The 25,937-nt window shown below is 42.4% G+C and overlaps 2 protein-coding genes across 9 annotated transcripts in view; one reads left to right on the forward strand and one right to left on the reverse strand.

Annotated features, from left to right (window-relative positions):
* Positions 1-3,651: 3,651 nt before the first annotated feature.
* The window catches only part of LOC112465602 (MICAL-like protein 1), a 77,699-nt gene continuing 55,413 nt past the window's right edge, over positions 3,652-25,937 (forward strand). The window contains exon 1 of the mRNA XM_025033208.1: positions 3,652-4,314. The gene's annotated coding sequence lies outside the window, so the exon portion shown is untranslated. The remainder of the gene's footprint in view (positions 4,315-25,937) is intronic.
* LOC112465603 (regulator of G-protein signaling 9) lies at positions 5,852-25,624 on the reverse strand. Of its 8 annotated transcripts, none has more exons than XM_025033217.1 (19): positions 24,550-24,982; positions 23,981-24,229; positions 16,132-16,352; positions 15,893-15,989; positions 15,755-15,805; positions 14,736-14,842; positions 14,519-14,635; positions 14,346-14,417; positions 14,017-14,217; positions 13,748-13,923; positions 13,599-13,672; positions 13,388-13,517; positions 13,071-13,292; positions 12,747-12,986; positions 12,508-12,564; positions 10,936-11,258; positions 10,588-10,852; positions 10,158-10,514; positions 5,852-10,007 (listed from the first exon to the last, which is right to left on the reverse strand). In XM_025033217.1, exons 3-19 carry the CDS (start codon positions 16,201-16,203, stop codon positions 9,947-9,949), a joined length of 2,622 nt encoding a protein of 873 aa, XP_024888985.1. In that variant the 5' UTR covers positions 16,204-16,352; positions 23,981-24,229; positions 24,550-24,982; the 3' UTR covers positions 5,852-9,946. The 8 variants fall into 8 exon arrangements, with proteins under 8 accessions (XP_024888985.1, XP_024888986.1, XP_024888988.1 ...); XM_025033218.1 differs by having other exon boundaries at positions 14,017-14,211; positions 24,550-24,980; XM_025033220.1 differs by lacking the exon at positions 12,508-12,564 and having other exon boundaries at positions 14,017-14,211; positions 24,550-24,978.

The following is a 25,937-nucleotide window of genomic DNA, read 5'->3' on the forward strand; positions in this document are numbered from 1 at the left end:
TATATATATATATATATATATATATATATGTATATGTATATTTATATCAGCGCGTCTTCATACGCGTATAATAATAATAATTAATCGTCGCCAAAGTGCGTAACATTAGCGCGTCAAGATAAAACTCGTGCTACGCCAAATTCTAGCGCGAGGTGTACGATAATACAAAGGTATCATCTATCTGTCACTTTACTGCTAATTGCTATGCAACTAGTTAACGTCCGTCGGTTGCGATTTAATTATTCGTGTGCCCTCTCTCTCTCCTTCTCTCTCTTCCTTCCGTATTTTCCACACGACTCGCCGCTTTATCATTAATCCTCTCATTCCCGTGAGGCATCATCGATACGCAATATTATGCAATTAGCGGAGCACTTTTCATTTTGACGGATTATTTCATGCATTAATAATGAGGCAAAATAAACCACGTTTATAAATTATTGTCTTTATTTTGATAACACTTAGAAATTATAATAATATATATATATTGTCACGTTATTGCGTTAATTAAATCTAACTAAAGCTCCTCAGATCAGCTGTATCTTTGACGAAATTAGAGAGATGTAAATTGGGAATGAGAGGATTAATCGCGACACACGCAGATTAATCGCGATAGCCGCATCAGACTTCGATTTCATGGACGATCGATGGACGAGCGGGTCGACAACATCCTCTCGATGAGCGCGTCTTCAGGACGACGCGATTACGAAAGGAGTCGGGTTAACTTTTCGCGTCAGAATGTAAAAGGAAAAGAAGAAAGAATCGTTCAAAGATCGAACCTTAGAACTCGCGCGGGAAGTTATCGGAAATAATGTCGCTTCTCGCAGAACCTCGGAGCAGAAAGTAATCCGGTGCCGAATGCATGTGATGCGTTACGCACGTAATTTTCTTTTCTCTTTTTTTTTTACCACGCAATAACGTCAAATCGTCGCAAGTTGAAGTAAACAGGGGTATTAAGGATCATTCGTTCAAACGTAACGGATGCGTTTACTCACCGACCGATGCGACGACGCCGCTGCCTCCTCACTGCGGACGCCGACGGCTCCATTCTTCACTGTTTTGCGCTGCGTTCGCGCTAATCGCGACTGATCGAAGCGATTCCGTCCGAGATCACCCGACGCTCGTTCCATGCCCTCAATCACGCCTTTGGAACACGGGAATAATGCAACGATAAACCGGGAATAAAGCAGTCGCTTTACAAAGCGATTTCGATGGTGTTACCGTGCGAGGTGCACGTCGAAAAATTCGAGAGGCGACCTGCCAACTTGACGTGTCGGACATGCCAGAAGACGAAAGCGGTGAAAAAAAAAAGACAGGAAAATATCGATATAATCGTTAACCCCTTGGCTGTTAGACAAAAAATTCTTGTAAGCCAAAAATGCTTTTGACGAAAGAGATAATAAAATTATAAAAATGATGTGCTTCTTGGGGGTTTTTTGAGTCGCTGAATCTAAATCTATATAAGGTCAAAATTTAAAATAACGGAAAAATTTATTAAATTCTTATAAATTAATTTTTATACAAACTGATGCGATATTTTAAATTTTTTGGCCGTCATATTAAATCCGTCATTTTAAATTAACAAATTTCAATTTTTAAAATGGAATTAGCAGCTTCAAAAACTACTCAAAACTTTTTCAAATTAAACCATATTTTGAATTTTTTGCTCATTATATTGAATTTGCCATTTTAAATTCTTGATTTTTTATTTTAAATTTGAAATTAGCGGTTTTAAAAATCTTGAAATACAAATTTTTATGCAAGTCAAACATTTTTTGTATAAAAATTTTTTGTATTTTTGGTCCGCCATACTGGACCCGTCATTTTAAATTTCGCAATTTTGATTTCAGATTTAAATTTTGCGATCTCAAAAACAAAAATATAGTATCTCATTCTAATTGCTGCGGTATTCTTTTTTGAATGTGCGGATATTTCCGTCATAGAGCAGTCTTGGCCAGTTTTATTTTTGTAGATATTTCCGTCATGACAGTCAAACAGGGTTAGCATATCAACGAAAGACTACATAAATCTTAGTTATAACGTAGACATATATAATAATACCGTCGCAGAGTGTTTTAATTGAAAATACGTGAAAATTACTTTCCCGTTTAAGGCTCCTGAGCTCTTTCCCGACATCTCATGAGATGTGACGTCAGAAAGCGAGAAATGTTGAAAATTAACACGTTGATAATTCTTGCGTAGTATTTCCAAATAAAAAGATATATATTTGCTTAAAATAACACTACAGATCACTTCAGCACACTTCGAAAATACTTCGAGTTGAAGTTAAGTCTACCTCTTTCCCTTGACAATTAAGGGGATCCTGGACCCCTATTCTGTAACTCTAACGACAGTGTCGGTATTGTTATGTCGTCCTTGCGCAGCTTTTTTCCCATATAGTATACATGCGCAACGACAACGTAACGATACCGACACTGTCGTTACAAGTTAATTACAGAATAGGGGGACAGGGGACAATTACCGACAATTACAGTCAAAGCTCGTTCTTTGAAACGGCTTTATAGAGCGCAAAATCCTTTTACAGGAGTAAAATATAGGTACTAATAAAGAGTGGGATTATAAAAAATTAGTGATGATTGAAAAAAAAATGTAAAAATGCTGTCACCTCATAACCTTATTTTCTAATATAAACAGTTGTATAAGTTATATGTACGAAATGAAATGTTCTCACTCTTCAGAATACGTGTACAAACAATAACGTACCTTTGAAATTGAGATTGAAAGCCTGGAAAAAAAATTAGAGCTTCGAAGAAATCGTGCATATTTTCTACAAAAATATACACGCAGTCTAGTAAGCAGAGATGGCGCAGCAATCGAACAAAGACAGATGTCATTTCGTTAGACAAAGACAGATATAGGAAAAACAAAATTAGAAATGTTGACATTATCGACATCGAGGAAGTTCGGCCGTCATGAATGTAATACGAAATCTAGTCATGCGCCTGTGCACAAGCCTGTATCGTATCACATTTGTTGTACGGCTGTTTATTAACCTTCAAGGGAAAGAGGTAAACTTAACCTCAATTCGGAGTATTTTCAAAGTGTGCTGAAGTGATTTGTAGTGTTATTTTAAGCAAATATTTTTTTATTTGGAAATACTACTCAAGAATTTTCAACGTGTCATTTTTCGCTTCTGACGTCACATTCCAACATGGCCGCGACGAGTACCCAGGAGCCTTTTACATGACGTTATGCATCGGGTTCGAATGCGTCTTTACCATCGGCAAAAATTGTTCCCGCGATAACACGATAGAATTCGGCTTTGCATTATTTGCGTTAAATCACGCGACAGCAGTCAGCTGACTTTACTTTGATATTGGCCTAGTTTATACCGACCGTTTGATACGCGTACCAAGTACTATATCTGTATCAAATTCGTATCAAATCTCGGTTTACACCGGGATAACCCGAGATTTGATACGGATTTGATACGGATATAGTACTTGGTACGCGTATCAAACGGTCTGGTGTAAACTAGGCCATTATTCTAGTGGAAGTTTTTGTTTTGACTCCGACTGGCCGGCTCGAACGCGGCGTGTTTACATCGACTCGCGCGTAACTTCGCTCTGTCTGCGAAGTGTAAACGTGTAACCACTGTAACCACCGCGCGAGGTGAGACGAGGTGGGGAGACGCGCATTGAGAGTGTCGAGAGTCGAGACATTCGTTGAGCCGAGCCGAGCCGAGCCGAACCGCCGAGTGATCTCCGTTCATTACCGCCGCGTACTTTTCGGCCGAAGACGAGATCGCGTGTTCTTCGCGACTCGCGACATCGTCGATCGACGTGCATGCCTGCGGTTAAACCACGCGGTCTCTCGATTCTCGATTCTCCATCGACGATCGTCGTCGCAAGCAGCGGGTAACGTGACCGACGTGAAGTTGCCGTCGCGTCGTTGGGACTTTCCTAACGGATCTCGGAACTCTCGGAAGGTTTGGTGAGCGATCGGGTGGACGACGCGAGCAATCTCGTTTCCCGTTATTTATCCGTCCAGACTCTGGACTCCAGAGTGCATCGTCCGCGTTCGCGCGTCGCAAACCAGTTAAGGTGGCTTGGAGTGGCAAATCGAGCGAACGGAACGATAATTAGCCGGCGCGAGCGGTGATCAATCTATCGTTTCCCGATATTCGCGATGGCGTTTGGTGGCTCTCGGAGTGGTAGCCAGGCGTTATCACATTAATTAGCGGATGATCGACGCGGCTGCGATATCAGTTCTCGCGCTCTCCACACGTGTTCGACGAGGGAATGGACGAGGAGTCGACGGACGAGAAAACGACGGAGGAGCTACCTACTGTGGCCGGTGAGTGACCCGATTACTCTCGTCAATGATTACATTCGCAAACGATCGTTACCCAGAATGAACTGGCCTAGTTTACACCGTGCGACCTAATCGCGACCTGACCTATGCCCTGACCTAAAATAGGCTTCTAAACAAAACGTTTACACCATGTAGACCTATGATACTTTTGGGTCGAATATAGGTAAAAATTTAGTCCTCATCTGAATGCCATCTGTTGAAGAAGATTGAAAGGTTTACGGACTTATACATAACCAATATCGTTTGTACACTTTGTACTTTGTATCGTGTCGATCGTGTCTATTTGCTGTGTTTGTTGAAGAAATATATTTGTACACTTTCTGCACTTTAGGTCACCTGCGTTTACACGCGTTACATCATGTGGCCTAATTTAGGTTAGGGCACGCGAAAAAGAGACCTGACCCAAGCGAGGTCGCAACTGTTTACATCGTCGCGACCTATCGTGTTTGGGTTGAATATAAGGTATAGGTCGCGGCCTAAACGCACGGTGTAAACTAGGCCGTCTCGATTTGGGACATGCGTGTTGTCTGAGCAGTTCATTCTGACCCCGACGATTCGTTACGTTATCGGTAATCGGCGTTCGATGTTTTGCTTACAAAACAATGAAAAATATAGTTTTCTTTTTCTTTCAACTATCGTTTAGCTGGCAGTGCAATTTTAACGACGTTTCTGTATTCTTGTAAAGCGCATTTTACAGTCACGGGTCTCCCGTTTGATGTATCGAATAACCGTCGTTAGCACGCGGAAGCGTAAAAGGTTCTCCAAGGTTTGACGAGAAATGAATCACAAATTACGATCGGATTTATATACCTTTCGAGACTGATCGCGGGAACGATCGAGACGGAATAATCGGAGTAATCGGAACGACATCGATTCTCTTCCAACGCGACAAGTTGGATCTATTAGGAAACGAGGGATGGACGGGTAAGTCGGAGGCAATCTTGAGGGCAATTTGCTTCCTCACCCTTCTTCTGTTCTCGCAAAAATTCAACGACGCAACTTATACACACGTTTTGTCACTATTGTCACTAGCGTTCTCGTCTTTTAGGCTTCGTGTGAATATTACGCCGCGTGTTTCCCGGGCCGGGCGGAATGCAATTTCGGAGAGAGGACAGGGAAAATGATGATCATGAATATCTTTCACGTTTCTACGCGCGACGACACGCCGCGCCGCGCCTACGCGCCACGAAAATCCGACCGTCTTCCGTCGCGAAAAGTCTCGAGACGCGAAAGGTTAGACTGGGAGATTCAGGGATCCTAGAACCGAGTTCCCGGATCCTTGGATCGCGCCTCGTCGACCGAGGGATATCGATGCCTGTCTCTCTCAGGTCTCCGCCAGGAAGACCTTTTGAGATCAAGCGCCGACTCGAACGGATCGATCCCGCTCGTAGATCTGAAACCCTGAAAGTGAATTTTCCTCGGAATAGCCCGAAATTGATTAGGAATTCGACATCCATAGATGTCAAACGTCTGGATCTCAGATCAGATCTAGCACGCGCAATAAAATGTAATACGCAACAATTTTCACTCGCTTTATACCTTTATGTCTTTATATCTTTATTATACTGATGGCGTCCTTAGGCTGCGGGTGATAATACGCACTTTGAACGATCGCTTCATTGTATACGCGCGCGTAACTTCGCACAACTCGACAATCGCAAGAATCACATCGCTCGACCAATCGTGGATTCGCGGCAATTGGAACTAGATCTTAATTCAGCGTAGAAGCGACAGTGCGCTGAACTTTTAATTGGTGCACATTTTGTTGCCTAAGTCCCGTCAATTTTTGATAGATCTGTCTAGATTTTCTAATAATAATAAAAATATCTCGCATTTCACGGATCCAAGGGGTAATCCTGTCCATTCGCATCGTCAGCTGTAATCCACAGTACATTGTTTTTTTTTCTTCTTTAAATCTCTATTTACGGCGATAATAATTATTATATTTTTTCGAGGTTACGAGAATTGAAATCATTTTCTCACACCTTCCGTAATAAACACGACAACATTATTGCGTTTACTACAAAAGTGTCGCACTTACTCATTTTATATCTAGATAAATATATATAATTGCAATTTATAAATGCATGCGGCAAACGTACATAAATACTATTTCAACAATATTTACAATTTCTGCTCAAATCGCGAAAACATACTATAAAACAAAACGTTTAGAAACGCTGTATAAAATAATGTTACAATATATACGGTGGCACCGGATCTCGCAGACTTTTCAAAAGTGCAACTTGCAAAATACGAATAATTTATGCAAGTCAATTTTTTCATTGCGCAATAATATTTTAGCAATATATACTATTTTAGAAAGATATTCTGGACTTTATTCGTATCTACCGTTTCGCCTACATACGCTAATTATGCGAGCTAATCACATTTCCGTTCCGTCATATCATACAAAGTGTCACCTCTTCCGGATTGACCGGCACTCGAAATAATTGCCATTCCCTTCGCTGAGGAGTTAATCGCAACGTCGGAATAGCAAAGAGATGTTATTTGTGTGTGTTTCAGAGCGTTTTTGCGTTAAATATTAAACATTATTTAACGACAAAACTTTCCGAGCTGAACTTGCAATTCTGACAATGGTATGCTAAAAATGTAATCGATGTACAGCCAAACGTCGCAGTTTCAAGTTATACAAAATACGGTATGACGGATGCGCTCAAGGTTGCTCCGTCGCGTTGGCTCTGCTGCCGAATAACGTAGCTTGCTTTTGTGATTAACGGAGACGAGATCGTGATTCGATATAAAACTGAATAAATAATTACTACAATCGCGATTAACATTTAGAAAAATGTACAATTTATTTTGTCATAATTTAAAGCTTTAAGGCTTAGAAGTTGTTCTCGCGTTATTCTAAATGTTTACGATAATCGTTCGTTGCAATTTAATAACAGTAAAATTATCTTATCTGTTTCACTTAACTCACTTAATTCATTTTATGAAATGTCAGGACTATTTTCGGCAACAGAGCACGAAGGATATATAGCTTGCGCGCACCTCTGCGTTGTTCGACGCGATATGAGAGAGAGAAGAGGTCTTTGGCTTGCGTGATGGATGAATATAATATATATTTTCCAAGATTCAAAAGAGAGCGAATATATACGCGATGATATCGAAAATTATTTACACAGAATAGCGTCCCTCTTAGGCGAGTAACGTTTTTTTTTTCTTTTTTGATTTGCTCCATGGTTCCTCCGTTGCTTAGAATTCGCTTTTTCTCCAGCATCCGAATTCTCTCGTCTTCCGTGTCTTCTCAAAGTTTTTTGACTACGACGCACTTTTATCTCGGCTTGTACAATAAAATTACGCGGGCGAATTGAAAAGTAATTCGTTACCGCTATATGACGCGAACGAAATCGTACGGTATAGTAAGTATATCATATATTAATATTTTCTTATATCTCAATCACGGGACATGTGTTATTTCTAGTCTTATTATCGGCTAACCTATCGTAAGAACTTTACGATACTTAAGTTGAGCTGCTGAATTAACAATACGATCGTCGTGAATATTTTTAGAGTCCTTATATGATTACACTCGCGTGTCCAGACCGTCGTACTCAGCTCGTTGCACTCAAATAATTGTCAATGGAGTGTATCTCGCATCTGTTTTACACTCGCTATTGCACGTAGAAAATAAACGCAGATACATTCTTAAATTCGAAGAACTTTGAAGATAAATTGTCACCTAAAGATTCGATATTCAGTTCGTTAGAAAAACTAGTATGCGTTAGAACCACCATGTTTTTTTTTCACGTTCGTTCGTTTCCCATCTTTTCGTGTAAAGTGCAGCGTAATTAGGCAATCGTTCTTTGTTCCCGTCAGTTTGATTATCCTTTCCTCTCGTTGAGAAAAAAACGAGGATTTGGCCGTCAGAATCGTCATAAGGTTCGCGATTGAACGCGAGACAAACACGTCGTCGGTAATTAGTGTAATAATTATGTATCGTTTTGGTATCTTAAAACTATACACGAAAAGACACCGATAAGATACAGATAAGAGCACAATGCATTTAATTTTAAATAGCCTCTCCTTCAATTTTTAGCGTCGGATCGGAGATCCTGGGGCAGTAACAGAATCAGAGATCCGATAGCAATGGGCATTTAGACATCAATATTACTTAGATTCGCGCAAACATGTTTTATTCTTTTTTTGTTGTTGTTGTTTAATTCGCGACTCGCTTAACCGAGGATCAACGAGTGAAACGTCATAAAATCGCCGTAATCGTCGCCGATATGTTAATCAATGCGACGCGATTACGACAACTATAACTGGCGAACTATAACACGAAATAGACACTTAATATATATCAGGTCACGATAATTTTTTCAATAATTAATATCGAACGCTCGTAAGACACTGCGTAAAACACGCTAACTCTAGGCGATAAGTCTAATTGTAAGTAAGACGAAGGCTTAATACGTGCACTTAAATAATGTAACGCGCCGCGCATTGGGATACATAATGTATTTCGGGAGTAAACGAGATATTTTGAGAGTATCTCAATGCGACATCGTCAATCGCACAGTCTGGTTAATTAGAGAAGCAATTACGTCTCCAAGGGTGAAATCGTGTTCTGTAACGTAATACATCGGGATATCGGAACGTAAAGTTTCGCGAGGTGCGTGACTCGCGGAAAAGTGAGGTATCCGGGAAAAGCGCGACCATGGAGAGCGGCCAAACGGCTCAAATGGCTAGCACCCTACGAGCGCGCGTTTGCACGTGATACACGAACAGAGTATAATGAGTTCCCAATCCGCGCACTTGAATTTACTTCCTACTTTGCTCGGCGATACATCGCCGTTTTGAACGTTTACTCAAACACAGAGAGAGACACGATATCTATCGCTACTTGTCACGCGACACATCTTCTAGGTTTCCTAGTCTACGTTAATCTACGTCGATCTACGTTAATCTACGAACAACATTGGAAACTGCGCTCTAGTTTTAAACAATAATGCTCGCGATCTCTTTCTTTCACAAGTCACAAATAATCGCTTTGCTCATTTCTTTCAACGTGGCTCGCGTATACCAAGGATGGTACAAATAGTAGAGATTAAATAACTCTAGTAAAATCGGAAAGGACGAAAGAGCTCCAAATCCTTGATCGTTAATCGAGATCTAAACGGATCCATTTCGATGATCTCGAGCAAACGAATCGGATCGTTAGGCCTTACGTACAATATAAATATAGTGACTCGATGCAAAGTTAGAGACTAGACGTCGATGCTCGTTTTTCGTCCCGCGACATATATATTTTCGCGTTATCGATTCTATCGAACGAACTGCTCGCAATCTTGCCATTGCACGCAACATCGTGAAAATCTGTCTGTAAGTATTTGAATGCTATCAGTACTCTCGTGCGACTGCAAGGGTGCAGTGGGTGCACTGTCATTTTTATTAAATCCTCGAACTGCTTCCGCGTAAGTAAACTTTATCCTCAAAAGATGCTTGTGTCTTGGCTTAATTAACGCAGCGACCGAAGCTTCTGTCGCGCAATGGTCTGGACACGCGAGCTCAGTAAAGTGGATTAAAGTGGAAATCGAATTTATGAATGTTGTAAATGTAAAATGCAAGATTTAATATCAACGACAAATTACAAGTAACCTAAAGTCGCATAGGTTTTTACATAGGGTGCATCCACTCTACAGTTTTCCCTGAAACAGACAGTGAGCGCTCCGTACGAATAAGAACATTATTACTTGAGGTTATTACTTGAGTACGGTGAGAGGAAACTTTTTGGAAGCGATCGTCGCGACAGCGAGCGTAAGCGGTTTTTTTTTTTTTAGGTCGGGTCAGGTACTTACTCATCCTCCCACGGGCATACTTCGTTAACATTATTGTCACGCTTCTCCCGAGGCACTGCCTGCGCCACCGCTGGTCGGTCCTCCTGTTGGGCGTCCGGTTCCCAGACAGGCATGACCTGCGTCTCCTCGGGCAGCTCCTCAGTCGTCGCCGGTTCTTCGGCCACCGGCGACACATCCGCCCCGGTGTCGGCCCGCGAGTCCTCGCCCTTCAATTTCTCCTCGGCGACAATCTCCCCCGCGTCCTTTGCCGTGCAGCTCTCGCTCCCATCCTCGTCGATGTTCTCCATCGTGGAATTGTCGCTCGGCAGGTCGCCCACGATCGCGCTGATGCTGATCAAGGGCGCCTTTGCGGTTGTTCTGGGGGACAAAAACGGAATCTCGTTTCTCGATCGTATAAGCCTTGGGTCTCGCGTTCTCGCGACGAACTTACTTAGGACTCGACTGACTCTCTTTTTCGACGATGGCTTCCGCGACGGTTTCCTCTTCGGGCACTATCTTTTCCAGAGACGATCTCTCTTCCAGCTTTTCGACCACCCTTTCCACCACCGCGTGGGAATACTCGAATGACTGCTGGGGCGACGGATAGTTGCAGGACGACACGGACGCGCGACCTATCTCGGCTAGCCTGATACGGCCGCTTGCTGAGCAGGTAGAATAATTTCGCGTTATCGTGCTGGGGCCTGAAGTCGATGTACCTGTGCGTTTCAAAATCAGGAGAGGGATAATTTAGAGGCTGTACTCTTACGTCGCATTGCCGCGTTGATTATCGCGTACCGACCTACGCTACCGCTATGCTGCAAACTACACGACTTCCGCAATCGCTCGGAGACGTCCGCGATAGCAAGGCTGACGTCCGACGACGAGCTGCACGAGTCTAACTGTGCGGAATTCTTCCGGGAGGCACGCGCGGCCTCGGCAGAGTACGTGGTTGTCGAATAGCCGCCGCTGTCCCACACGTGTCGAGTCTGATCAGCTGACGCTGTCCTTCCAGAGGACGCGGTGTCCCCCGTTCCTCCGGGTTCCGTGCTCGGGCCCGGCACGGCCTCCCATGGACATACGTCGTCCATAGGGCGAACTACCACTTCCGTCGCGCCAGCATCCCTGACAACAGGAACTTTATTATATTTAGTTTTCACCATTTGCTTAAAGGCAGAGATACCACGCGCTTCGTGTGCGTGTTTCGTGTGTTCTGCGTATATACACACACACACACATATATATATATATATATATATATATATATATATATATATGTATATATATGTATATATATATGTATATATGTATATATGTGTCTTTTACCAACATTAGTCGGTACATGCATGCGGCTCCATTCAACGACTAGGGAATATGGTCTTTATACATATAAATATTGCAAGGGTGTTCCGGAATTATCCCGCTCGAAAACTCCGTAGCGGAGCAGAGATGAATAATTTCGGAGCATGCTGTAGGGATCTGGGCGATTTGTTCTTTCGTGGAATCGTTTCAATCGGAGTTCTTGTCGCGCATTTGAGTAAACGCCAGGATTTTAACATTGTAAAAACACTCTTACGACACATCGGAAAACGTAAATCACAAAAAAATTTTTGTAACGTGGAAAGAGTTTGTACATATACTTTTCTTGCTGTGCAAATAATGTGCTCGACAAGTGTCGCACGTATAGGTAATGTGTTATACATAAAATATTACAGAGATATATGAGCACAGAGGTATAATAAACTTGATACACAATATCGGACGACATAATATCGACATCAAGACAATTATACAGAGTGTCTCAAAATACAAATAACACAGGTCAATAACAGTTGTTTTCTTTACAGGAGAAAGAGAGACACGCGTTTATCGAAAGATCGAAAGAATAGGTAATGAGCTATTTGTCTGTGATAACGTGTCTTTGAGACACTCCGCGGACGATGGGTATTTGATAGTATTCAAAAACACTGAGATTTATCAAGGAGAACGGGCACAATATTGTCATACAGTACTATTACCAATGATACACGCTTTACACACATTTTGGTGAGTTTTTCATAAAATGGATTTCTTTGATAGTGCGAGAGTTTTCAAACACACCGAGATAAGAGGGTCTGCCAAAGTCTGATACGAAGGTACAGCGGAGCGGCGCGGCTGTGCAACGGAGCGCGTTAATAACTCGTCCTGCCCTCCCTTCGGGTATCTCGGACCGGACTCGTTCGAGCTCGATCGTTATTTCGAGATATGCGAGAGCCGCGGCACGCGGCACGGGGAAACGCGAGTAGAAGGCTCTATTAATTAAGCGCTCTCCGCGCGCGCCGTCCGCTCCTACACTTAATTGAGAAAACCGTGGTATGTATCGGGGGTGACTTACTGAATACTACGTGGACTAGGCCTCGAAGGTATCTTTACGAGTCGTGGTAGATCTCCCCTGAAAATACGACGCGCACGAATAAGCCTATCATCGGCCACGTCCACCCGATATCGCGCGAACTGATAACATGCTAAAAGCGCAAGAAAATAGCCCGTATCTCGCCGGACAGAGTGTAGGACAGAGAGAAAAATTCTCTCTCGGAAACCCTACTCTCAGGCATACCCCCAAACCCCGAATACCTGTATGGGATGTCGGTGAGATTCGACTGGCTATGGGAATGCGGAACTCGCGGTGCGGAAGTGACGTCGCGGACGCCGCAAATCGCGAGCTCGTGGGCGCTTCCGGACAGGCTCCGGTCGCTTCCCCTACGTCTGCCACCGCCGCTGCCGCCACCTATATTAGCGTGCTGCAAAGTGCTAGACGTTGGTGTCGAAGTGGAGGAAACTTTCTTCTTGGCTTGGCCGCCGAAGCCAAAAAATCTGGAAAAAACAGACGACAGACGGGATACTCCTCGATACGGTTGTATCTTGCGTAATACGACACGTGATTCGACGAGAGCTTACCTCTTCTTCTGCAGAGGTTGCACGCCCGCAGCTAAGAGATTACGATATTGATCGGAACGAATAAATCTAGGGTAGCAGTCCTTCTTTAGCAATAGCGTATATACGTGCTCCGCGGCGGAATCGAACGTAAATCTGCTCGGATTTTTCATCTCCTGATGAACCTTCTCCATTGTTTTTCCATCTATGTTGATTTCGCAGGGAGCTCCAGGTGCCAGGAATTCTCTGCGTGAATTTTCAAATGTCACGGTTACAAATAGATTGTTTTTTTTTTTCACAGAACGAAATAACATAGCATAGCATATAAATACAATGCGTACCTAAAAATTTCGTTGACTTTGTCAGGTATTTGTGCTTGAAAACTATGCCTGAGATCTTTGACCGCCAGCCAAAATCTTATATTTTCGTGACTGTACTCCTTTCTTAAATAATTCGTGAATTCTTGTAAACCTGTTGCGGCAGAATAGCGCTCGTGAGTTTGCTTGCGGAATGAATATGTAATGTTCTATTAATGCGATGGAAAAGTTTTACCTGTAGGATCAGACATAAGTTCTTCCATCGATAGCGCCCATCGTTTAACACGTTTCTCTGTAGGAACTTCCACTCTAGATCGGCGTAAAAAAGTACATTATTGAAATTGCCGCGTTCCATAGGTGCGATATCAGATTTCAATTACTTACAAGGGACTATTCAGTTGCCAAAACATATGATCGTCGGTGATCCATGGATTGGAAGGTTGCGGCTGTACGAACATCGGATCGTATTCCACGTACGTTTCAAAGTATGATTTAAAATTTTCGATCGCAGTCGAAACCTTTATTCTCGTGCGTGTCAAACTGTTTCGTAGAAGGGCCACCTGTTACAGTCGTACACGGGCATGTTATGTACGGGGAGATTCAGAACGGTATCGAAAACATTGCCGATCGATATACATATAATTGGCGCTCACCTCACGTTGTAGATCGGTGAGAGTGCGTTTGCGTGACGGAGGTCGTGGAAGTCCAGGACGAAAACGAGTGGGTACGGGCACGACTTCCAGGCTACTGAGACAACCGGGTGGCGGCCGATAGACTCTCCAAAATGCTCGTTCCTGGGAGTCGCTCACTATCTTGTCGCCTTTCTTGCGCTCCTTGGATAGGCGTACCTGAGCCCACACAATCAGCAGCATTTCAAGGAGTCACGTGCTCGAATATGCGGAATGGGCATTTACGCGGGACAATACTCCCGGTATGCTATTGATGAAAATTAAGCGTGCGATAGTAAAGAATAGTTATTCACCTGTTCTTCCGCTTGTAGCTGTATTATGTCCCATTTGTTCTGTAAGTTCTTGCGCAAGCTGTTCAAAGCTTCCTAAAGATAGGAACGATTTTCTTTTATGAAAGAAAGTCCTCGAAATGTGAGTTTTTCGATTTGTATTATCGCTACGTAATTAGCAACGTAAATTTACATACGATCTCATAATCCTCGAGAGCGTGACGTTGTTTGTTCCTCAGAGTTCGTTTAGCCAGATAGATTGCGTACTCCACGTTGTCGGGGGTTCTATGTTGCCACGGCCAATAATAGGGTGTCTACGCGTATTAATTTTTCAGATAAGGATTAAATGATTGCGGATAAGTCGCGCAAGTTTTATCTTTTAATTACTTTTGAATTAATTACTCTGCGACTCACCTGAAACCTATACAGAGAGCTATCGTCCTTAACAGTAAGTGTCTTGGAGTCATTCACCGGGAAGAAGTAGCCGTACTGGCATAGTTGATTAGCAATATGGACCGCCTCTATTGTCAAACATAATAATCCATTTTCATATCTGAAGAAACGCTTATATCGGACAGAAGGGTCTCTATAAGGGTCTCGCTTAGGGTCGTGCAGATCACTCAAACAATGCCACATTACTCTATCATATTTTGGTTGAGTTTGTCGGTTCGCACAGTTTTTTTAGCGGACATACATCGAGAGTTGCTCACAATAAAATTATCGCTTTATTTTTTAGGAAACTGATTGTTCGTTGCTTCGATGAGCTTTCTTCGAAGAGGGCACCAATTCTCGCTCCCTCTCTCTCTTTCTCTCTCGCTAAGTGATTATTAACGAATGATTAATTCGATTAACCTATCGTATAGATAAATATCAATTCATCGGTATTTCCATAAACATTATCCGCGAATTCCTCCGTTATTTCTCTGAGTTACGAAGACATTTATTCTCTAAATTCATTCGACGCAAATTACGCTCGCTTCGCGACGAAACGGGACTGTAATTTACGGTCTTCATTTGCATGGCCGCGCGAACGCGAAAAAAACCGCGAACGAAATACAGAAAATCCGCGGAAAATTCACCGTTTCTCACGAAACAGCTGCAAATTTTCGAGTTCTCTCATTAATCTCTCGTCTTTTTATTAACCAGCAGTACGGATAATTCATATTTGACTTAAACGAAAGAGAATATCCGGTGTAGTGTAGAATATGTGGTTAGTGTATAATCGATATTCTTTAAAGGATCGGATGCTATGAAGCGAAACTATCGATAGTGTCTCATTAGCATATCCTCAGGCAGAGCGTTGCGGTTGAGCGTGTCGAGGAGACGCCGCGGCCGAGCCGAGCGAGTGAGTGAGCGAGGGAAAGAGCGACACAGCAGCGGAGAGCCGGGAGAGCCAGCCGGCAACGATCAGTAGTAGACATACGAGCCCGTACCTGATTCTTCGATGGCAAGCCGGTCCATCAGCCACTCGATGAGGTCGTAACCTGCAACACGCAGGCAGCCTACTGTAGTGTCCTGGCCGTGATGGCCGCTTACGTTTACTCCACAACGCAAGTACCGATGGCACTCACCCATGAACGCTGAGGGAATCGAGGTGAGAAATTGTTTTTGGCTGCGCACGGGTACCCCTCTCTCAGGGTCTTGCATCTCCCGCACCAGCCCCTCCATCTGCGCCAGAGATCAAACGTGACGATCGATTATTATTACGATCAGTTAGGACTCCAATAGGGTCCCAAGAGACCCTTTAATTATCATGTTTGTAGCGCCGCGACTAGGAAACGATTTATTTGCGCGCGAGAAAAGAATATACCTTGTCGAAGGCGTAAGGCCTGTGAACGCGTGGCTCCTTTTCTTTTTGTTGTTGATTGCTAGAGGCCTCCATCGCGATCGAGGCGGCCCTCTGCGACGCTGGCAGGAGCGGTGTCGATATCGATGGCGGAGGGGGCTGGGGAGCTGGGCCGGAGACGGGTCTACCCGAACTCCATGGGGCTCTGGCCCCATCCCATCACTCCAGTCACCCCCGCACGCCCACTGAAACATCCCGTAAATTGTCCTTTTTATACCTCCTTCATTTATTTATCTCGTTTAAATGTAACAGACACGACAGAGTACATAGACATAAGAGAATTTAATTACAAACTAAATTTCTGAAAAAAAAAAAAACTTTTTATTCTAATATATACCGCGTAACATAGCTGTAACGACGATGTAAAAATGAAAAATTGTTGATCGCAATTCCTGTTTTGAAAGCTGCAATTTTTAAGCGAAATTTTAACATCCTAATCGCTTACAATTAAAAAGAAAGCTGCTCATGTATAATTTGAAACTCGCTTACATCTCTATATCTTTCCATTTAATTATTCATGTTTCTCGTTTATTATACGTATATATACCACGTATATAGACCACAAAGAAATTTTGCGAATAGAATCGCATACATTTCCGTTTAAATAACAGTTATAAATTTTGCTGCAAGTTATTGAGAAATTAGGTCCTGCGCGAAAATGTAATGGGCTTTCAGGACTTTCGAATTTTTTAATCTTATCGGCTTTCTCAATTTCTTCGATGCCTGCGGTATCCGCGCACTTTAGGAATTTTAGGAATATATATCTACTTGACGTTCTTAAATAGCTACCTTGATCGTATATCTCTATAGTGTGTTCAATTTTTAACGCTTTGTCTTTTTGATACACTTCGCCAACGAGAACTCTCATTATTTATCAAAGCATATCGGATTAAGAAAAGTCGACAGGAATATCGGATACTTAACTCACAGAAACTTTCGTTCGTATATTAAAAGGCACATTTACCTAAGCTATTTTTAAAATCGTTATTGATGACAATATATTCACCGAATGTCGTTGGCATTGATAGATATTCAACACCTCTGTGCAGTTTACCCTCTAACATTCAAGAAAATGAACGACTCAGAACTACATATGAGTTACATCTATATAAGCTCTGGAAGTAAGATTAAAATTTTGGAGTTATCACTGTGGACAGAAAATTAATTTTTTTTTTTTAAGGCAAACTGAGTGAAAATGTTCAATTTTGCAACTCGAAGTTTTTAATTATATTTAATAAATTCGAGATTCGAAAGCTCATTATAATTCCGAATTTTTTTTTATTCTCGTAACGGGACGGCACAGAGATTTAATCGACATGCCTGAATATTGATATAATAAGAAACTGTAAAGATTTTATCGAATAATGTTTTAACTATTGCAAGCATCGATTTATTTTTCGTGTGTGCAGCAATCTACACGAAACACCAGACCTGGTATCGCATGTACCATACAAAATCGTTAGTTGGATAAAAGCATTTTCAAACAGATCATTTAGTTCGAATAAAAGAAAGCCGGGCATTCTACCGAAATCCATTCTACTTCCGCCTCTCAACTTCCGCGCGATTTCCACAGCGCGCAAGTACAACAGACTGCGACAATAATAAACGGCAAATGGCAAATGCGCGCCGGTTTGACGCTATAAACGCTTTCCCTCCAGTAATCTTCGTGCGCAATGTTTCGGGTTGCAGATGAAGATTTACTTTATTATCCGCCGCTTTCTCGTAGTCGAATAAAAATCCCCCGCGGTGCTTCCCATGAATCCGGAAAGCGTCCCGCCTCGACCGAATATCGGGAAATTCATAAGACAAGATATAATCTGGGCTTTACGGTCGACTTTTTTTACGAAAAACCTTCCAGTCCGGAAAATCTTCGAGAGATTCGCGTCAGGATAAGAAAAAGAAGACGAAAAGCTTTTCCATGAAAACTTGCAGGACAAAAAAAACCAAGCCATTAAATTTAGCGCTAAAAGTACGACAATACAAGTTGCCCGAAAGTTTTCGCAGCGAATGACTCGCGGAAACGATACGAACGCAAAGTTTTATCGTTAAAAATGACGCTATGACGCTATATCGCGTTACTGATGGTATCATATTACTTATGATATCGCGTTACCATCCTACTGATCTCTCAAACAAAATTCAAGGTCAACGCAAATCGCCATCAAGGCCGATACGAGATGTATCGATGAAAAAAACGAGTGCTGCCCTAAAAATGGAGATGGCTTTGTGCATGTGCGATCAGGTGTAGTCGGTAGTCGGGCAGTCAGATATAAAGCCGCTGTCGATATATCGATGTATCTCGGGTTAATGAACCCGGACCTATTCGACTGGCGATAATAGGGATAATGTTCTCGTCTAGCTAAAGAGAAGGCGTGTGGAGAAAAGGAAATGTAAGATACACACTATCATGGAGTCATGTAACATCATGCTGATATTTCAGATCCAACTGTTGAAATTACTTAAACTCGCGTTTCAGAATCTGCTCTTTCGTACTTCTTTTGACACGTTGGCTATCGAATTTTTCTGTTTTCGACGAAATAAGTTTTAAGTCGGTCGTTCTGCGGCATCTGTCACAAAACTTTTGTCTCGCTTCCCTCACACCCGAGCTTTAAAACTGAGGAATCGGTCTTAAAGGAAGTGTCGACGATACTCGAGTTTTCGGAAAATGAGAGAAATTTGAAAACGCTTTTACACTTCAAGGAAGCGTGAATAGGGAAAAGATAGAACAAAACGAGGCGGCTGAATTCCAATTGGAAAGCGCTCGATATAGAAAGGAAGGGAATAGCCAGAATATCAAAATGAATCCCCAAATGACCTGAGGACAAGCAGATGCGTGGGCGGAAGCACGTCCCTCCCCCAGCATCCTCGCCAAGCCTGCACCCTCTCTCTCTCTCTCTCTCTTTGCCTGCCAATTTACGTGCTAATCTGAAATCGATAAGTCCTCCGGCACGTCCTCAGACTTTGGGGACGTACGTTTCTACGAATTATTCAGTGCGCGGAGTTATTAATGTCCTGCTCAATTACAGGCGAGTTTTCAACGACTGGAGGAAATCAATTAACCACGCGTGGCGGTGTCCCACGTCGCGTATCGTTAACCTTCGCCTACCGGCTGGGATTACAACGGTCTCGTTTTCTCATTTTGTCCGTAAATAGTCGGTGTAACGCGTCATTAGGTCGGAGCGGCTGTTCGCGTCCGAATCTGAAAGTCCCGTCATTATTTTGATTCGCGCATTGGGGTTTATTTGATCTGAATTTATATTACGTAATCTCCAGTTTATTTAAGGGATTTTGCATTGCCTTTCCGTTCAAATTGATGGCGTAACTTCGTTATTTTGTGTCATCGATAACTGATACCAAATATGGAATCCAATAAGCCAATTTATTAGTGTTCCCCTATCAGAGAAATAACTCTGCCAGGCAACGCATGGGATAGATTGTATATCCTATACAGACATTGTCGCGATATCATTAGTTTATAAATTAATTGTTTTATTTTATAGGAAACTTAATTAGCTGTTTTGAAGTAACTATTTTGTTTGATAAGAGAATATGTATGCGCGGGCGTGCGTGTTTTTTTTTAATTATTTAACATTTACTATATGCTTTTTAAAATTCGGTTCAGTAGAATGTCAAATATTGATTTCTCGTCACAAAATCACTATAAATAATTAAATTTATTATTAAAATATAACATACTATAAACTGTAATTCGCTTTTCCAAATGTGTCCAATTACGCAAATGGTATCGTTGACCATTTCCTTTCTTTTTCCGAAAAAAATCACCGTTGGCCAATACCAGTGTTGGCCATTCTCATGATGTATGTAAATTCATCATATGAAATATACACGATATCACATTGGTCAATGTTGTCATATACGTATATCGTGCAGAGCCGGCTTTAGATAAATATGGGAACAAAATGCAGCGGATTCCAATAGTAAAGGAAAAGAGGGAAAATTTCCTTTTCATTTTATATATAGGGCATTCCATGCCAAATCGACCAGGGTTTGACCCTCGACCTCTCGGATTTAGTCGACGATTTTTTGTGTTATTGTTCCACCTCTAAGATGCACTCTGAATTTTTTTTAGATTTTTTTTTTAACAATTGATTTAGTTATAATTTTTTAAACCGACATATTGATGGCCTTAATTTAAAAATCTGAAAAAATTATCAAAAATCCTGTGTCACATATCAAAATTTTTAAGCCTAGGCCCAAAGTGGGCCGGCGTTTGCTTCTAAGTTTTCGAGCTTTTTTCGAGTTTTTTTCGAAATAAATATTGAAAAAAATTATAAGCAGACGTCAGTCCACTGTAGGCTGTTGCTTAAACATTTTTATATACAACACAAGATTTATGAATTTTTTCAAATTTTTTTGAAGCGATTTTTCAAAATAAAAAAAATGCGTCGGAAAAATCTGAAAAAATTCTCAAAAATCTTGTATTGTATATAAAAATGTTTAAGCAACATCCTACAGTGGACTGACGTCTGCTTATAATTTTTTTCAATATTTTTTGGGGGAAAAAAAGCTCGAAAAAATTAGAAGCGAACGCCGGCCTACTTTGGATCTAGGTTAAAAAATTTTGATATCTAACACGGGATTTTTGAGATTTTTCAGATTTTTAAGGTATTCCTTTCATGACACCAAAGTCTTAAGAATTAACTGATTTTTTGGTACGAGAAAGTTAAAATGCATATCTTTACGCCAGAAAAAAATTAAACCATATTACCGAACATATAAAGAAGAATTATGACTTTGAAAATTCGATATTTTATATGTGACGTTATCGAAAAAGTCTATTTTCCACATTTCAATGTAATAATTTGTTTATCAAATATGTTAAGATATTAAATATTAACTGCGCTACATATTCGCTAAACTCTATACTTTCGATAGTGCCGATAAAAATACAGAGTCACCGAATATTTAAACAAAATATTTATGTTAAAAGTTGACTTGAAATGTGGTTTATAGATGAATATTTTTAATGGCGACTTTCAAGGAATTGTTTGGCAACGCTGCAAGCTGTGCGCTCATGTCACACTTCAGTTCATCACGTACGGTTTATTATCAACTTTTATTTTCACAAATTGTCCCTTATTTTTGCCCACATTACTCCTCACTTTATGTTTCTTATCACTCATTATTATTATAAAATCTCTCTTTAATAAAAAGAAAATGTCACAATATTCTTTGATTAATGAAATTGACACTTACATTGACACTTTTGTTATCAACTTCACATTTTACAATCGGCGCCCTGAAAAGCGCAGCGTTGCCATATTGTTCTGACAGTAAAATTTACCGAAAAATAAGAAATTTCTAAATACACATAATATTTTCACTTTTTTCTTATAATTAAACATAATAATCAATTATAACTTGATATTATATAAGTTTAATGCAATATACAAGAGTTTGCTGAGGCCCTGCTTAAGCGCCTACAAAATACGCTCCTCCGTGAAAGGAATACCTTAAATTGTGGCCATCGATATGTCGGTTTAAAAAATTAAAACTAAATCAATTGTTTAAAAAAAAATCTAAAAAAAATTCAGAGTGCACCTTAGAGGTGGAACAACAACATAAAAAATCGCCGACCAAATCCGAGAGGTCGAGGGTCAAACTCTGGTCGATTTGGCATGGAATACCCCTGCATATATATTTAATCGTAATGTATTTTTCATCACTATCCGTTGTTTCGTTATTTCCACAATCGCGTCGTTTGCGAGACGATAACTATCACTCTCAAGTTTTATACGGGCTATCGCGACATGTCGTGGAAAGTGCGTGAGGGGAAATCCGAAAAAATCGTGCTCCGGGTCAATTCCAAGAAAAGCTCGAATAAGTAATATCAGTGGGAGAAATCACCGTCTTGCAAGAAGAAGGCCGTCATAAAATTCCGAGGAAAGCGACACTAAGCTCGCCTTTCTATGGGATTAACTCTCGCGGAATTTTCTCTCTCTCTCTCTCGACGGGACTTGTTTCCCCCGAGAAGCTTTGTGCGGCCGATAACGAATTTCCTTGTTTCCTATTCAGACGCGGGACATTCATCAAACACGGGGAAAGCGTGGCGCGGCATTAACCCTTTTCAATTGTGCGAAGAGGAGTAAAATTGCTGGCTCTTCTGAATTCCTCGGATTCTGGGATACTTGAATTCTTGGATCCTTGGATTCTCAGATGCACGGATTGCTATGCTCGGTAGGACGAATTCGAGAAAAGTCTCGTCTTCGGATTGTCCAATTGTTTGCCGATTGAACGTCGAAACCTCGTCAAAATCATTTAATTTATCGTGTAAACAATTAGGAAATACACATATTCCGCAAGTGACAAAGCCGCATAACGAACAAAACGAATAAAAATAAACACGTTTCGCGCCCATTGTTTCCGGCACCCGCGATATAATCGGTCAAGTCCAAGTGACGAACCCGGGGCGGGGGCGAGTGTTTCCCCCGAAATAGCCCCTAAATTGATTGAATGAACGGTTCCGCGGAGACGACACAATTTTAGTCTACTTCTTCTGGGTCGCTGCCATGCGATGCCGTGCGAGCCGTGTCAGTAAATAAAACATCAAAATCGGGACTCAGCCCGAAAGCGCGCCCAATCTCGATCGCACCTCGCGGAACAATAGCTGCGATAGATTCAAATTTTAATTAAATTTTTACACCACGAATTTTCACTTCACGCCAAAGAGAGAAGCAATCGAGCTGCTTGAGCCGATCGTAAGATCGTAAGTTACAGCTTCACGATTGCTATGCCGATTTAAAAATTGTACCGTTATATTTCGTTTCGATCGCGCTGTATATTTTCGCCCGTAATACGAGCCGTAATAATAATCGCGGAAAAGGATTAAAAGCGCATTTAATTAAACTGTTATTTCTGCGATTTTGCGAAAAAAGTCATGATGTGGTCTGTGTGGGTGTCTCTTTGGACGAAAAGCGAAACATCCTTGAAAGTTACTTGTGACATTTAGGAAACAAGGAAATATAACTTTGACAAGACCTTGTGAAGACTTAATCCTTTTCGAATTACGGCTTTCTCATCGCTGACTATAATTTCACAGATTGTATGAAACTTGTTCATACCGTGAATACGAATTGTAAAACAGTCGCAATGTTACATTTACAGCTTTTTCCGCGATCTTCTTCAACTACCACGGATTTAATTCTGAGATAGACAAGATGAATAAGCATCTTTAAACGCCGAAACGCAATCAGAAACAAAACTTGGTTGATAACTATCCCTTAATAACGGCCCGCTTAATCGGGGATGAATCATCAGCCCTTGAAAAGTCACGCAGTAGACAGGTGGATTCCAAAATGGGCGCATCGATATTGCATGATAACGCGAATTCCAATTATCATCGCTCCGTCGACGTTATCGTGTTGATACTAACAAATTAAGGCACGCTTGCACAGCGAATAAAAATCGATCGCTGTCTGTGGGATATTTGCCGGTTTAATTGCCGTGCATTGCGTCACAATGTGAATCGGCCGAATTTGCCTTGACTCAGACTATTAGATTTCCAGGAATGTGAAGCGATACGAAAGAGCAATACATTCAGCATGCAAATAAGGCATATTGGATAATCAAAAGTTGACGATATGCGGTAAATCACGCAAACACAATTTTCATATTGCCGAAATTTTCCACGTACTTAATAGGAACATTTTAACATAATTTTGAAAAAAATGTTGTCATTAAAAATTACGTTTATGGTATGTAATTACTCATTGTAATTATCGTCAGTATTCTTTGCGCTCGGCATATGTTTAGCTGGAAATAATTATCGTGAAAGGTACCGAACGACGTATACCTTAATATTTCAATACTGCGTTAACAGTATGATAGGACATCCGAAAAGTGCAATGCGTCGCATGAGCACTATCACCTTACACTATCACTGCGTTGGCACTGCCATAAATGCATCATCGTTTTATCATTCGGCAATTCTGAAACGTCCATCGACATATACGTCGAAATAACGGGAGATCCACGTTACCAACACTTGTAGCACTACCGTAGATGAATCGTTGCCTATAGTTTAGTATGATTTACACAGGAACTATAGAGAATTGATATTATAATATTTCTATGTACTGACATTCCGATTATTAGCGCGCGAAGCCCTTCGGGTTAGATAGCGCGCTCAGACCGCCATGGTAGATTCTTCGCGATTTAGACGAGACGTCGCGTCGGGGCGGTACGAAGAAAACGTTGGTTTTTGGATTCTGTCGAAAAATGGTGGGCGGGGGCTGAAGAAACATATTTTGAAGCCGTTGCTATAGTCGCACCCTTCTACCAATGTTTTTTCAGCCCCCGCCCACCACCATTTTTTGACACGTTCCGAAAACCAACGTCTCGTCTAAATCGCGAAGAACCTACCACGACGGTCTGGAGCGCATATGTAACCCGGGGGGACTTCGCGCGCTGATAATTGAAAGCGCACGAGCATCCCCCCTCTCCCCCGGGGAACGGGCACATGTCGTAATGCATCTCGCGCCTTTTCGACGACGATGCCGAGCGCTAGGAAATATGACGTGGCCCGATCGAATGGTCCACTTTTCGCATCGCTAAGCCTCCACTGCTGTGGTCGATATTTATTGCGCCTCGGCCGAGGCCGAGGCTCGCGGCCGCACCGAAGAAACCAACTCGATCGCCTCGCGTCCCTCGGGCCAACTGTTAATCGGCCTGGAGGAGGAAACACGCTCTCTCTCTCTCTCCCTTTTTCTCTCTCTCTCTCCCGCTGTTCCCTCCTCCGGTTAAAAATCGCCTCCTCCTCCCCCTACTCTCCCCGGCTCTTGATCGACCCACGCCGATTTAACAGCCGCCACGAAGGAGGGACGATCGTAACATGACGTTGCTGGTGATGTCGCGCCACTACTGACGGTCGTCCGTTTTCGGGGACGTGGACTCGCATGCTATTGTCATCGTTCTCGTTCTTGTCCTCGTCCTCGTTTTCATCTTTGTCATCGTCGTCGTCGTCGTTGTCGTCGTCGTCGTCATCGTCATCATTGTCGTTGTCACCGTCGTCGAGCAGACAATTCACTACGGCATTTCTACGAAGAGGCCACTCTCGCGAACGATCGCGCGTTACGGGAGAAAGGGAGAGTGACCGACGGGGTACGATACGGCGCGGCGCGTCCGCGAGTATATTTCCCTCCCTTATCCTATCGTCGCGTCACCCCGCTGCTTCGATCATCACCGCGGCACCCAGCAAGAGGAAATGTCACAAACTTTGCTACTCACTCGACGAGTCAGGGCAGTGGAGCTTCATGAATGCGTCTCCCAAGTGCGTATCAGGCCATCGGAGCACGGCCGAGCTCGCGGCCCTTCTTCCACAGTTTCAAGTCTAAAGCCACTGTCCGCACCGATACGCCGTTAAGGCAGCACCGCGCGTGCACACACCACCAGCAGCAACACCGCCGCTGTCGCTGTCGCTGTCGCTGCCGCCGCCGCCGCCGCCGCCGCCGTCGTCGCCGTCGTCGTCGTCGTCGTCGTCGTCGTCACCACCACCACCATCGCCACCACCTCTACTGTTGCCGCCGCCGCCGCCGCCGTTGCTGCTATGTCGAGCATATTCTGTGAGGGTAGGAGATACGAGAGGAAGAGATAGAAATGTACGAGTTAGACAAGGATAGACCGTCAGATGGTAAGGAGAATACGACCACAGCGTTTGCGCGAGAGAGTAGAGCGGCAACGACGGGTGGGTCAGAGGGGGCCAGCATGCGGAAAACATGCGCGCGAAAGAGAGGAATGCGAGAAGACGGCTG

Source organism: Temnothorax curvispinosus, unplaced genomic scaffold, assembly GCF_003070985.1.
Source record: "Temnothorax curvispinosus isolate PA1 unplaced genomic scaffold, ASM307098v1 QBEX01015383.1, whole genome shotgun sequence".
Lineage (NCBI taxonomy): Eukaryota > Metazoa > Arthropoda > Insecta > Hymenoptera > Formicidae > Temnothorax > Temnothorax curvispinosus.